Source organism: Strongylocentrotus purpuratus, unplaced genomic scaffold (genome assembly GCF_000002235.5).
Source record: "Strongylocentrotus purpuratus isolate Spur 01 unplaced genomic scaffold, Spur_5.0 spur5_scaffold_17, whole genome shotgun sequence".
In the NCBI taxonomy this organism is placed as follows: domain Eukaryota; kingdom Metazoa; phylum Echinodermata; class Echinoidea; order Camarodonta; family Strongylocentrotidae; genus Strongylocentrotus; species Strongylocentrotus purpuratus.
Window position 1 is genome coordinate 5,045,397 of NW_022145602.1, and position 14,770 is coordinate 5,060,166.

Below are 14,770 nucleotides of genomic sequence, written 5' to 3' on the forward strand. Positions count from 1 at the left end.
GTTATTAAAAAAATAGGTCAGCCTCCATGGTTACCCCATAGGTTTACATGTTAAAAAAATGGTTTGAGCGATCGAGGATACCGTATGTGTGCGAAGGATTGGTCGGTAATTTCAATACAATTGAATCTCGATCGATCTTACCGACAATTTTATCTTGCATTGTTGACATGAAGACGAAAATAAACTTCCAAAAACAAAAAAACAACATCTGCCGATAGATCTTGATCTAAGTTCGTGCCAATATGCATTGCAAAAGTAAAAGAAGGGTCCGTTTAATGGAGCTTTTGCGAAGCATTCATCACGCCGAAGCCGGTTTCAATCCATTTTAATGTATATATTGTACAAAACTGCCTAGCACGTGAACAGCGCGCGATGGACGAGTGGTGTAAGGCGTTGGTGTAAGATTCATCACTCATTGTACGCAAGAGTTCGACTCTCACCTTCGACAAAAAAAAAAAGTATTTTTTATTTTTTATTTTTTAGTCTATTTTTTTTCGGCATATAAAAGTATTAATGACTGCTTTAATATTCGAGAAATAGTTGTTTTTATACGCTCTCGGGAAGGTTACAATTGGGCTATTCCCCTCGGCACGCCTCGGGTAATAGCACAATTCTAACCTTCCCTTGAGCGTATAAAAACAACTATTTCTCTCAAAGCAGTCATTAATACTATATTCTTGTTTATCCACTTTAAATAAATGAATAATAAGTTTCTTCTAAAGATTACATGACAGTTAGTTTACATTTAGAGTTATATTTGACATTGACTTTGCAGATACTGACATTGTTAGTTTCATTTCTTTGTTTTAAAATATCAATTTTATAGCTCTTTTGAGTGTTGTAATGTGTGTAAGTTGAAATTGCTGGTTTGATACTTTTCGTTCTCTATCGTGACTTTTACAAAAACTTCGGAAGTCATCCCTTGTTACCTTGCGCGACATGATATATACATGATTAATCACTTCAATAATGATCATAGTCCCTACATCGTTATTATAAATATTATTATGTTCCTCAATATATTCATCTCCTGTAAGTGAATTTTCTTTTTTTGGTCGTTATTATTGTCGTTGAAATTGTTATAAATATTTTAAGTATTACTAGCATTTTCATCAATATCGTTATTATCATTATCACCATCATCATCATCATAAACATCATTATCATCATCATCATCACCATCATAATCATCCTCATCATCATCATCATCGTCATCATTATCGCCATCAACATCATCACCATAATCCTCGTCATCATTACAATTAAAATTATGATACGACTATGTCGACATTTTCTATCGATGAATTCAAGGATTTAAAGTCCAAGATTTCAGGAAAACTTTTATTGACACGTTGCGCACTAATCTGTTAGCTGTTTGGCTGGCTTGCAGCCACCAGTCCCATTTCCCCTTTAGTAGTGTTCTCGTTGCATGCATACAAGTAATACGTTATTACACTGTAATTTTGTTTTACTACATGTACATTGTATTTACCCAATTGAATGTTCAAGATATGTTGGGCAGATCTAACGAGGCAAACATAAGTCGGGCAGCAATATTATGGAACAATTAGGAGTTATTCCTTATATTAAAGGTGACGTAAAGGTGTCGAGAGCAATATTTTGCCCAACATTTTTTTAGAGTGTACTTGGAAGTTGCTGGGGGTGGGGTGACCCCTTAATAAATTCAGTAGACGATATTGCTGGGATCCAGACGTCAGTGCAAAATGCTAACGTTCATACGTGCGCGTGGGGTCTTTTTCGAGCACTTCTACAAATTATTTGGCAAATTAGCTAGGCCGTTGTGTAACACAAAAGGAGAATACCAAAAAGTGCATGCTGCCTATTGCAAATCTTTGTAGATACACCCTTCTTTGATAGTTGAACTGTAACGTAATTTTGTCATTTGTCCACATAACTCAGGGCACTAATTATGAACTCGACTAGTGATTATACGCATGTGCCTGAAAGAAAAAAGAAAACACTGCAGTATATTCAAAATGTAAAATAAAAATCTCATTTATTCATGAACGTAATGTACAAAGAATCAATGTGTACAAGTGAATCCCGAAATGTAATTGACTAACATCGTTTCTCATGAACATGACAAAACTCACGGAATATTTTACAAAGATTCTCTTTGAAATAAACTGTACAAGAACAAATAATAAAATATTATCGATTCTATATGTAGTTACTTTTATGTCACACACATTTTGGGGCAAATGAAACTATAAGACGCTAACTCTCTAAACAGATTTTAAACACGAAATGAATGAAACGGAGCGGAATTGGAACACAAACAAGTTCTTTTAAAATGAAACACATGCATTCTTTTTATCAATGCACATTTAAAACAGACAAGTTGTTTGAAGGCTGATCGGAATGTTTTGTTGGCCTATCGGAGAAACATCAACAGAAGAATGACTTTGATATGACGCCCTCTGCCGCGGAAACTGTTCAGGGGTGCTGAAGAAGAGTACCTTTGTGACTGTCCAGTGGATATTTGATGATGAATCTTTCGGATTTCATTCATCATGTCTAAGTGGGTTGTATGGGAAGTGTTTCACCCCTGTCATACCATCAAACCGACTCCCGACCGACTCCAAACCGACAGATTATTTACGATTATCAACAACATTTGAGGTAATGTACTTTTCTGTTCGGTCTGTTGTTCGTCGGGTATCGGGGTAGGTGGTGTGATTGGGGTTTTAGAATGGAGAGCTCGATTAAACCCAAACTCAAGGCTGGATGCCGAAGTAAGGATTCTTTCTGTAATTGGAAGGCCTCATTCGTTGTCTTCGTGGTATCTCGTGAAGGAGTGACCCTCCAAAACGTCCTCCAGTGAGACTATTCACAAGGTTCCTAGGGTTGTTCTGAAACATGACTGGGCCGCGGGTGGTAGCTGCCATAGGGGGAGCTGTGGCCATTGGAGGAAAGGTTGGGGCATTCGTAGCTGCAGCTGCAGTCATACCGGAGGGATGGTACTCGCAGATGAGGGCATGTCGGTCGTTTATGGCCTGTTCCGGAACCCACTGCGGGGTGATCTCCACCTGGTTGTTGAACATCTGAGCGATGATATCAGCATCAAAGATCATGGCTCCAAGACCTGGCTCAGCCATGGGGGCCGTCATCCTTTCCCAGTTGGTGTAGGTGACTGGTTCTCCGCTATACCACTGCCATTGTCCCATTGGGCCAGCGTGAAGACCAATCCAAACTGGCTCAGGCTCAACCATCATTCTGACAGCCCACTCGTACAAGAAGTTGTTTTCTGCCAGGCTGTTGACTGTGACAAGGGAGGCATTGGGGTGCATCTGGCCACAGTACATATTGGCAGCGGCCTGGAAAAGGCCGTTCTCGTTGTTGACGACAACGGGACGAGAAGCGGCAACTTGTCTCAAGAAAGCACCACTGTCGAACCTGGGATAGGCATATAAAAATGACATTACATCAATCATAAAACTGTGAAACGTGGATATTAGTCGTTGAACGAAATATGATTTTAATAAAAATCAAATTAACACCTAAAACCCTCTTCGACTGACTAAGGCATAGCAGACTCGTGGCCTTTAACAGGATTCCCAATCTCGTTTCCTAAAAAGGAATCTTCAAAGTTCGACAAATTATCCTCTTTTCATGTTCTATGCCTCTAAGAATCTTCTCCTTGGCTATTCAAGAACTTTATTGCCCACAGGGCTACTGGTACGCAAGCTTTCGAGGCTTGGATCATTACTTAAATTTGGGGGTCTTTCCACTGACATAGGTCTCTCACTTTTTGAACTTCACTGCCTAACATACAGGATTGAATACTCTGACGAAATAAATAATGAATTGATAATTGATTGTATAACATCATCGCGCTTAAAATATCGATTTCAGACTGCCAACAGACCGAACGACAAACAACGTTAACCGTTCTGCTATAGAGTCGGTCTAAGGCAGGTAAAAGAAATATTCTGTATTAGAAAATAGGCATTATTCATGAGATGCTTACATCTCTTTAAGCTTACATCTTTCAAATCGTTGCTGTAAAAAATAAACTGTCTACGATGGGGGTCCAAAAGATATATTGGAGAAAATATCATCACAGCGATACCCAAAGATCATGAAACTAAAAAAACTCTTCAAACGGGCTAAAAGATCAACATAATCATCAAAGAAAATTAAAGTATGATATTTCTGGTTTTGAACAGCCGCTATTAATGCTGGTCATGTTATTTTAATTGAGACAGGTATATATTAAATCACGTTTCGCTGCTCTTTCGGTATGAGATTTAGCACGTCATTCCATATCACAGGAGGAAAATCACACAAAGCAAGGACAGCGAACTGAGATCATTTCGCTGTCGCGATTTTGCAGGATGTCTCAATATGATGAGGAATATTGTGTATATTGGTGCTGCGTAGCAGCGAAACAAAACTAATTAAAAATGATTGGAATCGGGTTTCGGAGGCCTGTAAAAAGCTACATTGGACGCCCATCTAGAGTCACAGAAAGGACTAAAAGTAGCCTCAATTATATATTTTTTTCGAACAGCTTTTGAACAAGCATAGGCCATATTTCGTGATAAAAAACAAATTTGTTTACAGTGTAGGAATCGTGCTATATTATATAAGCTGTAAAATGTAATAAAAATACAATCGTAAGCAATTTCTGATAGAAAAATGATAGTGTTTTATAACTTATCGAAACAATTAACTCCGGCTCGCAGGCGTTTCGAATTCTATCCAATAGTGTAATAGAATATATTTGTTAATGATCTTCTTTCATTTCCTTAAAATAAATAATCCTAAATTAAATTGAAACTTTGAATGTTTGGGACGAATGAACGAATGGAAAAATACAACATACTACAAAAGATGAAACCCATTTAACAACGAAATTATCATTAATTGGGAGCATTATGTACATGTAATACGCTTACAATTATGACAACAAGATTATTTTGTTCATGTACAGCTGTAACATAAACATGTTCTAAAGCTAAAAAGCAAGTAAAGATTAAAACAAGTGGAGACATTGGCACAGGTAAAATGGAATGGAATGGACTGATATGCAAGTAATGGAATGGAATTAATTTGTGAAACTTACAGGTAGCAGCTGTTTCCTTCTTGTACCCAGAACTTGGCGCATGCTTCTGTCCTGGTCGGGTCTGGATTCACTGGTCCTATGGTTGGTCCTCCACCCGGTAAAACGGGACCGCCAGCACCGGGCAACTGGGCTCGGGAGAAAGAGGCCAAAGCCAATACGCACACCAACACATAGACGAAACCCCGCATCTTCCTGGACAACGTGCGAGACTTCTGGATGTAGGAAGATTCCGTGGAGTGGTTTAACTGAAGCTTGGAGGAGAGACCTAAAGGTGGATTCTGAGCTGACCAACTCGAGTCGATGACGATGGTATTATCCTATTTGGCCAGGTGTGACAGTCCTATTTATACGATACATTTTGGATCGGACAGACTTTTGTCAATCAGTATCCCCCATCTCGAAGCGCTATGCATAGTTGACAACGCACACTTATTACGTTAGCTTCCGGTCACCACTGTAATGTCCGTGGTCAAACAAAAAGTAGGAGGGGCGATGGATGATGACGATATTGAAGTGTGAATGAGAGAGAGGCGCTGGTGCAGGAGACAGTGAGGTTAGGTAACAATGGATGACTAATCCTCATTTATTTGTCACAGATCTTGAATCTTTATTTAGCAATTCGAATGATTGACAAAATAATAACAGCCTTTATCTTCTTCCTTTTTATATTTCGTCATTCAATTAGGGAGGGGTATTTGTCCCCTATCTCAATCTAGCTAAGCCATTGCTGTACACGATTGCTTGCTACATACCTCATGATACTAAGAGTTAACCACATCGCAGCAGGACACTAACCCCGTACAGACAGTGGCGTAATGACCAACAACTTTTGAGGGGTCAAAACAAAATCCTTATCACCACCAAGTAGCATAATGCAGGGGCGGCGGAGCGTCTTCCAAAGTAGGTAGGGGGCACCAACCAAAAAGGGCACTTTCTCGAAAAAGGGGGCACTTACAAAGGGAAACATGAAGAAAACCTACACCATTTTAACACATTGGTATATACCCCTACATCGTCATGATTGTGATTACACAGCCAGGGATGATATCAATATTTGTTTCTTTCTTTAAGGGGTATAAGATACTGCTTACTTAAGCAACATACTTTGCAGTTAGGTGTAACGGTGATGGTCTGAATATTAATGTTCGAACGAGCGAAGCGTGCGAGCAAAAACATTAAGATTTGTGAGGTCCCATTGCCCAAAATTATATCTTATTAAGAAAACCAAATCACCTGATGAGTATTAAGCCCAATCTAATGAAGAAAGACTGAGAAGTTCTTTTCATATTAGTAACATAATTTTAACATCTATAAATGCGAGCGAGCGTAGCGAGCAAGCTCTAGGAAAAATGAAAGAAAAAGGAGCTCTAAGTCGCCTTGGATTAGGGAGTGCATGTTATGGAGAAAGGAAAAGTAGGCACTTATCAAAAGAGAAAAGACAGTTTTCAGAAAAGAAAAGGTGTTCGTGTCAAAGTAAAAAGGGCAATTATCAGATCTTTAAGAGGTGATGGAACTTCTTGCTCCTGAAAAGGGACACTCAACAGTAATGAAATGAGACACTTGTGAGAATGGAAGTGTGGAATCTATTGGAGGAGAAGGGCACCTATCAGAATTTGATAGGGGCATTTATCAGATGTTAAAAGGGGTTTTTTGAAAAGGGGGAGGGGCACATATAAAAAAGGAAAAGGGGCACTTATCAGAGGTGAAAAGTGGCATTTCAGAGAAAGTGAAGGGGGTTCTTATTAAAAAGTAAAAGGGGCACGAGTCAAAGTAAAAAAAAGGGCAAAAATATCAGAGGTGAAAAAAAGAATTTCTCGCACCTGAAAAGGCCTACTCACCAGAGATGAAAAGAGAGGAAAAGGACAGTTATTATAAAAAAAGGGGCACTTGTTCTATGTAGAAATGGGTTGTTTGTGGGTACCTGGAAAAGTGGGTGGCACAGTGCCACCCACCCCACCGGTAGTGCCGCCTCTGGCATAATGGGCAAAAATTAGAGAAAAAACGGAAAATCATGTCATTTCAGCAACATTTGTAAATCACTGGTATCGAATTAGAAATAAACCACGTTTTATTTTTTTAAATTTTGCCTTATTACCAAATACCCTGTGCAAACATCGTTTGATTACTGGCGCACTGGCTATCACCTATCAGAAACCGTCTAGTGTTAGAATAGCGCTGGTGATGACATAACCAATCTTTGTGTGCAATGTTTAGTTTAAGAATAACACACTCTTTACCACATTCTTCCACCGAAACTCTCACAAACTATTTGCGCTGCACTACTTAAGAAAATATCGACTTCCTAGATTATAATAAGCATTCTTGTTAACTTTATCCACTTTAAATAAATGAATAATAAGTATCTTCTAAAGATTACATGACAGTTAGTTTACATTCAGAGTTATATTTGACATTGACTTTGCAGATACTGACATTGTTAATTTCATTTCTTTGTTTTAAAATATCAATTTTATAGCTTTTTTGAGTGTTGTAATGTGTAAGTTGAAATTGCTGGTTTGATACTTTTCGTTCTCTATCGTGACTTTTACAAAAACTTCGGAAGTCATCCCTTGTTACCTTGCGCGAAATGATATATACATGATTAATCACTTCCATAATGATCATAGTCCCTACATCGTTATTATAAATATTATTATGTTCCTCAATATATTCATCTCCTGTAGTGCATTTTCTTTTTTTTTGGTCGTTATTATTGTCGTTGAAATCGTTATAAATATTTTAAGTATTACTAGTATTTTCATCAATATCGTTATTATCATTATCATCATCATCATTATCATCATCATCATCATCATCATCACCATCATAATCATCATCATCATCATCATCATCATCATCATCATCATTATCGCCATCAACATCATCACCATAATCATCGTCATCATTACAATTAAAATTATGATACGACTATGTCGACATTTTCTATCGATGAATTCAAGAATTCAAAGTCCAAGATGCGAGGAAAACTTTTATTGACACGTTGCGCACTAATCTGTTAGTTGTTTGACTGGCTCGCAACCACCAGTCAAATTTTCCCTATGGTAGTGTTCTCGTTGCATGCATACAAGTAATACGTTATTACACTGTAAAAAAAGTTGGGCAGATGTTACTGGGCAAATTTTGTCCCATAATTTGGTTATTTTAAACCAACCATGTAGTAACCGATGGTATGATTGGGTAATTTTATTGGGCAAATTAAAGTTGGGCCATTTTTGTCGAACATTTGGTTTTTTTTCTCCCAACCATTTACTACTTGTACATTGTATTTAACCTGCCAATTGAATGTTCAAGATATGTTTGGCAAATGTTTCTAGGCAAACGTAAGTCGGGCAACAATATTATGGAACAATTAGGAGTTATTCCTTATATTAAAGGTGACGTAGAGGTGTCGAGAGCAATATTTTGCCCAACATTTTTTTAGAGTGTACTTGGAAGTTGCTGGTGGAGGGGTGACCCCTTAATAAATTCAGTAGACAATATTGCTGGGACCCAGACGTCAGTGCAAAATGCTAACGTTCATACGTGCGCGTGGGGTCTTTTTCGAGCACTTTTACAAATTATTTGGCAAATTAGCTAGGCCGTTGTGTAACACAAAAGGAGAATACCAAAAAGTGCATGCTGCCTATTGCAAAATTTTGTAGATAAACCCTTCTTTGATAGTTGAACTGTAACATAATTTTGTCATTCGACCACATAATTCAGGGTACTAATTATGAATAGTGATTTTAAGGATACGCCCTCAAGGAGAATAAAACGCTACAGTACATTCAAGATGTAAAATAAAAATCTCATTTATTCATGAACGTAATGTACAAAGAATCAATGTGTACAAGTGAATCCCCGAAATGTAAATGACTAACATCGTTTCTCATGAACATGACAAAACTCACGGAATATTTTACAAAGATTCTCTTTGAAATAAACTGTACAAGAACAAATAATAAAATATTATCGATTCTATATGTAGTTACTTTTATGTCACACACATTTTGGGGCAAATGAAACTATAAGATGCTAACTCTCTAAACAGATTTTAAACACGAAATGAATGAAACGGAGCGGAATTGGAACACAAACAAGTTCTTTTAAAATGGATCACATGCATTCTTTTATCAATGCACATTTAAAACAGACAAGTTGTTTGAAGGCTGATCGGAATGTTTTGTTTGCCTACCGGAGAAACATCAACAGAAGAATGACTTTGATACGACGCCCTCTGCCGCGGAAACTGTTCAGGGGTGCAGAAGAAGAGTACCTTTGTGACTGTCCAGTGGATATTTGATGATGAATCTTTCGGATTTCATTCATCATGTTTAAGTGGGTTGTATGGGAAGTGTTTCACCCCTGTCATACCATCAAATCGACTCCCGACCGACTCCAAACCGACAGATTATTTACGATTATCAACAACATTTGAGGAAATGTACTTTTCTGTTCGGTCTGTTGTTCGTCGGGTATCGGGGTAGGTGGTGTGATTGGGGTTTTAGAATGGAGAGCTCGATTAAACCCAAACTCAAGGCTGGATGCCGAAGTAAGGATTCTTTCTGTAATTGGAAGGCCTCATTCGTTGTCTTCGTGGTATCTCGTGAAGGAGTGACCCTCCAAAACGTCCTCCAGTGAGAGTATCCACAAGGTTCCTAGGGTTGTTCTGAAACATCACTGGGCCGCGGGTGGTAGCTGCCATAGGGGGAGCTGTGGCCATTGGAGGAAAGGTTGGGGCATTCGTAGCTGCAGCTGCAGTCATACCGGAGGGATGGTACTCGCAGATGAGGGCATGTCGGTCGTTTATGGCCTGTTCCGGAACCCACTGCGGGGTGATCTCCACCTGGTTGTTGAACATCTGAGCGATTATGTCAGCATCAAAGATCATGGCTCCAAGACCTGGCTCAGCCATGGGGGCCGTCATCCTTTCCCAGTTGGTGTAGGTGACTGGTTCTCCGCTATACCACTGCCATTGTCCCATTGGGCCAGCGTGAAGACCAATCCAAACTGGCTCAGGCTCAACCATCATTCTGACAGCCCACTCGTACAAGAAGTTGTTTTCTGCCAGGCTGTTGACTGTGACAAGGGAGGCATTGGGGTGCATCTGGCCACAGTACATATTGGCAGCGGCCTGGAAAAGGCCGTTCTCGTTGTTGACGACAACGGGACGAGAAGCGGCAACTTGTCTCAAGAAAGCACCACTGTCGAACCTGGGATTGGCATATAAAAATGACATTACATCAATCATAATACTGTGAAACGTGGATATTAGTCGTTGAACGAAATATGACTTTAATAAAAATCAAATTAACACCTAAAACCCTCTTCGACTGACTAAGGCATAGCAGACTCGTGGCCTTTAACATGATTCCCAATCTCGTTTCCTTACAAGGAATCTTCAAAGTTTGACAAATTATCCTCTTTTCATGTTCTATGCCTCTAAGAATCGTCTCCTTGGCTATTAAAGAACTTTATTGCCCACAGGGCTACTGGTACGCAAGCTTTCGAGGCTTGGATCATTACTTAAATTTGGGGGTCTTTCCACTGACATAGGTCTCTCACTTTTTGAACTTCACTGCCTAACATACAGGATTGAATACGCTGACGAAAGAAATAATGAATTGATAATTGATTGTATAACATCATCGCGCTTAAAATATCGATTTCAGACTGCCAACAGACCGAACGACAAACAACGTTAACTGTTCTGCTATAGAGTCGGTCTAAGCCAGGTAAAAGAAATATTCTGTATTAGAAAATAGGCATTATTCATGAGATGCTTACATCTCTTTAAGCTTACATCTTTCAAATCGTTGCTGTAAAAAATAAACTGTCTACGATGGGGGTCCAAAAGATATATTGGAGAAAATATCATCACAGCGATACTCAAAGATCATGAAACTAAAAAAACTCTTCAAACGGGCTAAAAGATCCACATAATCATCAAAGAAAATTAAAGTATGATATTTCTGGTTTTCAAAAGCCGCTATTAATGCTGGTCATGTTATTTTAATTGAGACAGGTATATATTAAATCACGTTTCGCTGCTCTTTCGGTATGAGATTTAGCACGTCATTCCATATCACAGGAGGAAGATCACACAAAGCAAGGACAGCGAACTGAGATCATTTCGCTGTCTCGATGTTGCAGGATGTCTCAATATGATGAGGAATATTGTGTATACTGGTGCTGCGTAGCAGCGAAACAAAACTAATTAAAAATGATTGGAATCGGGTTTCGGAGGCCTGTAAAAAGCTACATTGGACGCCCATCTAGAGTCACAGAAAGGACTAAAAGTAGCCTCAATTATATACTTTTTTCGAACAGCTTTTGAACAAGCATAGGCCATATTTCGTGATAAAAAACAAATTTGTGCTATATTATATAAGCTGTAAAATGTAATAAAAATACAATCGTAAGCAATTTCTGATAGAAAAATGATAGTGTTTTATAACTTATCGAAACAATTAACTCCGGCTCGCAGGCGTTTCGAATTCTATCCAACGGTTGCATAGTGTAATGGAATATATTTGTTAATGATCTTCTTTCATTCCCTTAAAATAAATAATCCTGATATCAATTGAAACTTCGAATGTTTGGGACGAATGAACGATGGAAAAATAAAACATACTACAAAAGATGAAACCCATTTAACAACGAAATTATCACTAATTGAGAGCATTATGTACATGTAATACGCTTAAAATTATGACAACAAGATTATTTTGTTCATGTACAGCTGTAACATGAACATGTTCTAAAGCTAAAAAAACAAGTAAAGATTAAAACAAGTGGAGACATTGGCATAGGTAAAATGGAATGGAATGGACTGATATGCAAGTGATGGAATGGAATTAATTTGTGAAACTTACAGGTAGCAGCTGTTTCCTTCTTGTACCCAGAACTTGGCACATGCTTCTGTCCTGGTCGGGTCTGGATTCACTGGTCCTATGGTTGGTCCTCCACCCGGTAAAACGGGACCGCCAGCACCGGGCAACTGGGCTCGGGAGAAAGAGGCCAAAGCCAATACGCACACCAACACATAGACGAAACCCCGCATCTTCCTGGACAACGTGCGAGACTTCTGGATGTAGGAAGATTCCGTGGAGTGGTTTAACTGAAGCTTGGAGGAGAGACCTAAAGGTTGATTCTGAGCTGACCAACTCGAGTCGATGACGATGGTATTATCCTATTTGGCCAGGTGTGACAGTCCTATTTATACGATACATTTTGGATCGGACAGACTTTTGTCAATCAGTATCCCCCCATCTCGAAGCGCTATGCAGAGTTGACAACGCACACTTATTACGTTAGCTTCCGGTCACCACTGTAATGTCCGTGGTTAAAGTAGGAGGGGCGATGGATGATGACGATATTGAAGTGTGAATGAGAGAGAGGCGCTGGTGCAGGAGACAGTGAGGTTAGGTAACAATGGATGACTAATCCTCATTTATTTGTCACAGATCTTGAATCTTTATTTAGCAATTCGAATGATTGACAAAATAATAACAGCCTTTATCTTTTTCCTTTTTATATTTCGTCATTCAATTAGGGAGGGGTATTTGTCCCCTATCTCAATCTAGCTAAGCCATTGCTGTACACGATTGCTTGATATATACCTCATGATACTAAGAGTTAACCACATCGCAGCAGGACACTAACCCCGTACAGACAGTGGCGTAATGACCAACAACTTTTGAGGGGTCAAAACAAAATCCTTATCACCACCAAGTAGCCTAATGCAGGGGCGGCGGAGCGTCTTCCAAAGTAGGTAGGGGGCACCAACCAAAAAGGGCACTTTCTCGAAAAAGGGGGCACTTACAAAGGGAAACATGAAGAAAACCTACACCATTTTAAGACATTGGTATATACCCCTACATCGTCATGATTGTGATTACACAGCCAGGGATGATATCAATATTTGTTTCTTTCTTTAAGGGGTACAAGATACTGCTTACTTAAGCAACATACTTTGCAGTTAGGTGTAACAGTGATGGTCTGAATATTAATGTTCGAACGAGCGAAGCGTGCGAGCAAAAACATTAAGATTTGTGAGGTCCCATTGCCAAAAATTATATCTTATTAAGAAAACCAAATCCCCTGATGAGTATTAAGCCCAATCTAATGAAGAAAGACTGAGAAGTTCTTTTTATATTAGTAACATAATTTCAACATCTATAAACGCGAGCGAGGGTAGCGAGCAAGCTCTAGGAAAAATGAAAGAAAAAGGAGCTCTAAGTCGCCTTGGATTAGGGAGTGCATGTTATGGAGAAAGGAAAAGTAGGCACTTTTTCAGAAAAGAAAAGGTGTTCGTGTCAAAGTAAAAAGGGCAATTATCAGATCCTTAAGAGGTGATGGAACTTCTTGCTCCTGAAAAGGGACACTCAACAGTAATGAAATGAGGCACTTGTGAGAATGGAAGTGTGGAATCTGTTGGAGGAGAAGGGCACCTATCAGAATTTGATAGGGGCATTTATCAGATGTTAAAAGGGGTTTTTTGAAAAGGGGGAGGGGCACATATAAAAAATGACAAGGGGCACTTATCAGAGGAGAAAAGTGGCATTTCAGAGGAAGTGAAGGGGGTTGTTATTAAGTAGGAAAAAGTATACTTATTAAAAAGTAAAAGGGGCACGAGTCAAAGTAAAAACAAAAAAGGGCAAAAATATCAGAGGTGAAAAAAGGAATTTCTCGCACCTAAAAAAACGCATACTCACCAGAGATGAAAAGAGAGGAAAAGGACAGTTATTATAAAAGAAAAGGGGCACTTGTTCGATGTAAAAATGGGTTGTTTGTGGGTACCTGGAATAGTGGGTGGCACAGTGCCACCCACCCCACCGGTAGTGCCGCCTCTGGCATAATGGGCAAAAATTAGAGAAAAAAACGGAAAATCATGTCATTTCAGCAACATTTGTAAATCACTGGTATCGAATTAGAAATAAACCACGTTTTATTTTTTTAAATTTTGCCTTATTACCAAATACCCTGTGCAAACATCGTTTGATTACTGGCGCACTGGCTATCACCTATCAGAAACCGTCTAGTGTTAGAATAGCGCTGGTGATGACATAATCAATTGACTCTTTGTGTGCAATGTGTAGTTTAAGAATAACACACTGTTTACCACATTCTTCCACCGAAACTCTCACATGCTATTTGCGCTGCACTACTCAAGAAATATCCACTTCCTAGATTATAATTACCATTCCTGTTAACTATATCCACTTTAGATAAATGAATAATAAGTATCTTCTAAGAATTACATGACAGTTAGTTTACATTCACATTTATATTTGACATTGACTTTGCAGATACTGACATTGTTAGTTTCATTTCTTTGTTTAAAAAAAAAATAAAAAATTTAAAGCTGTTTTGAGAGTTGAAATGTGTGTAAGTTTAAATTACTGCTTTTATATTTTTCTTCCTCTATCGTGACTTTTACAAAAACTCCGGAATTCATCCGTTGTTATCATGCGCGACATGAAACATGATTAATCACTTCAATAATGATCATAGTCATTATATTGTTATTATAAATATTATTATGTTCCTCAATATATTCATCTCCAGTAATGCATATTTTTTTTTTGGTCGTTATTATTGTCGTTGAAATTGTTATAAATATTTTAAGTATTACTAGCATTTCCATCAATATCGTTGTTATCATTATCATCATCATCA

General features: G+C 38.5%; 2 protein-coding genes across 2 annotated transcripts; both read right to left on the reverse strand.

The window, feature by feature from the left end:
* Window positions 1–1,991: 1,991 nt before the first annotated feature.
* On the reverse strand, window positions 1,992–5,509 carry LOC115918134 (30 kDa spicule matrix protein alpha). The gene is made up of 2 exons (XM_790870.5): window positions 5,090–5,509; window positions 1,992–3,417 (listed from the first exon to the last, which is right to left on the reverse strand). The coding sequence occupies exons 1-2, from the start codon at window positions 5,275–5,277 to the stop codon at window positions 2,739–2,741; spliced, it is 867 nt and encodes a 288-aa protein (XP_795963.1). The 5' UTR covers window positions 5,278–5,509; the 3' UTR covers window positions 1,992–2,738.
* A 3,374-nt stretch (window positions 5,510–8,883) lies between these two features.
* Window positions 8,884–12,256, reverse strand: LOC115918256 (30 kDa spicule matrix protein alpha-like). Its single transcript, XM_030988525.1, has 2 exons — window positions 11,965–12,256; window positions 8,884–10,302 (listed from the first exon to the last, which is right to left on the reverse strand). The coding sequence occupies exons 1-2, from the start codon at window positions 12,150–12,152 to the stop codon at window positions 9,624–9,626; spliced, it is 867 nt and encodes a 288-aa protein (XP_030844385.1). The 5' UTR covers window positions 12,153–12,256; the 3' UTR covers window positions 8,884–9,623.
* Window positions 12,257–14,770: the final 2,514 nt, after the last annotated feature.

Bases quoted from the DNA above. Each gene is read 5' to 3' on its own strand.
- LOC115918134 (XM_790870.5), bottom strand. From the start codon at position 5,277: ATGCGGGGTTTCGTCTATGTGTTGGTGTGCGTATTGGCTTTGGCCTCT. The intron at 3,418-5,089 runs GTAAGTTTCACA...TGCCTATCCCAG, and splicing joins GAAGGAAACAGCTGCTACCT to GTTCGACAGTGGTGCTTTCT.
- LOC115918256 (XM_030988525.1), bottom strand. From the start codon at position 12,152: ATGCGGGGTTTCGTCTATGTGTTGGTGTGCGTATTGGCTTTGGCCTCT. The intron at 10,303-11,964 runs GTAAGTTTCACA...TGCCAATCCCAG, and splicing joins GAAGGAAACAGCTGCTACCT to GTTCGACAGTGGTGCTTTCT.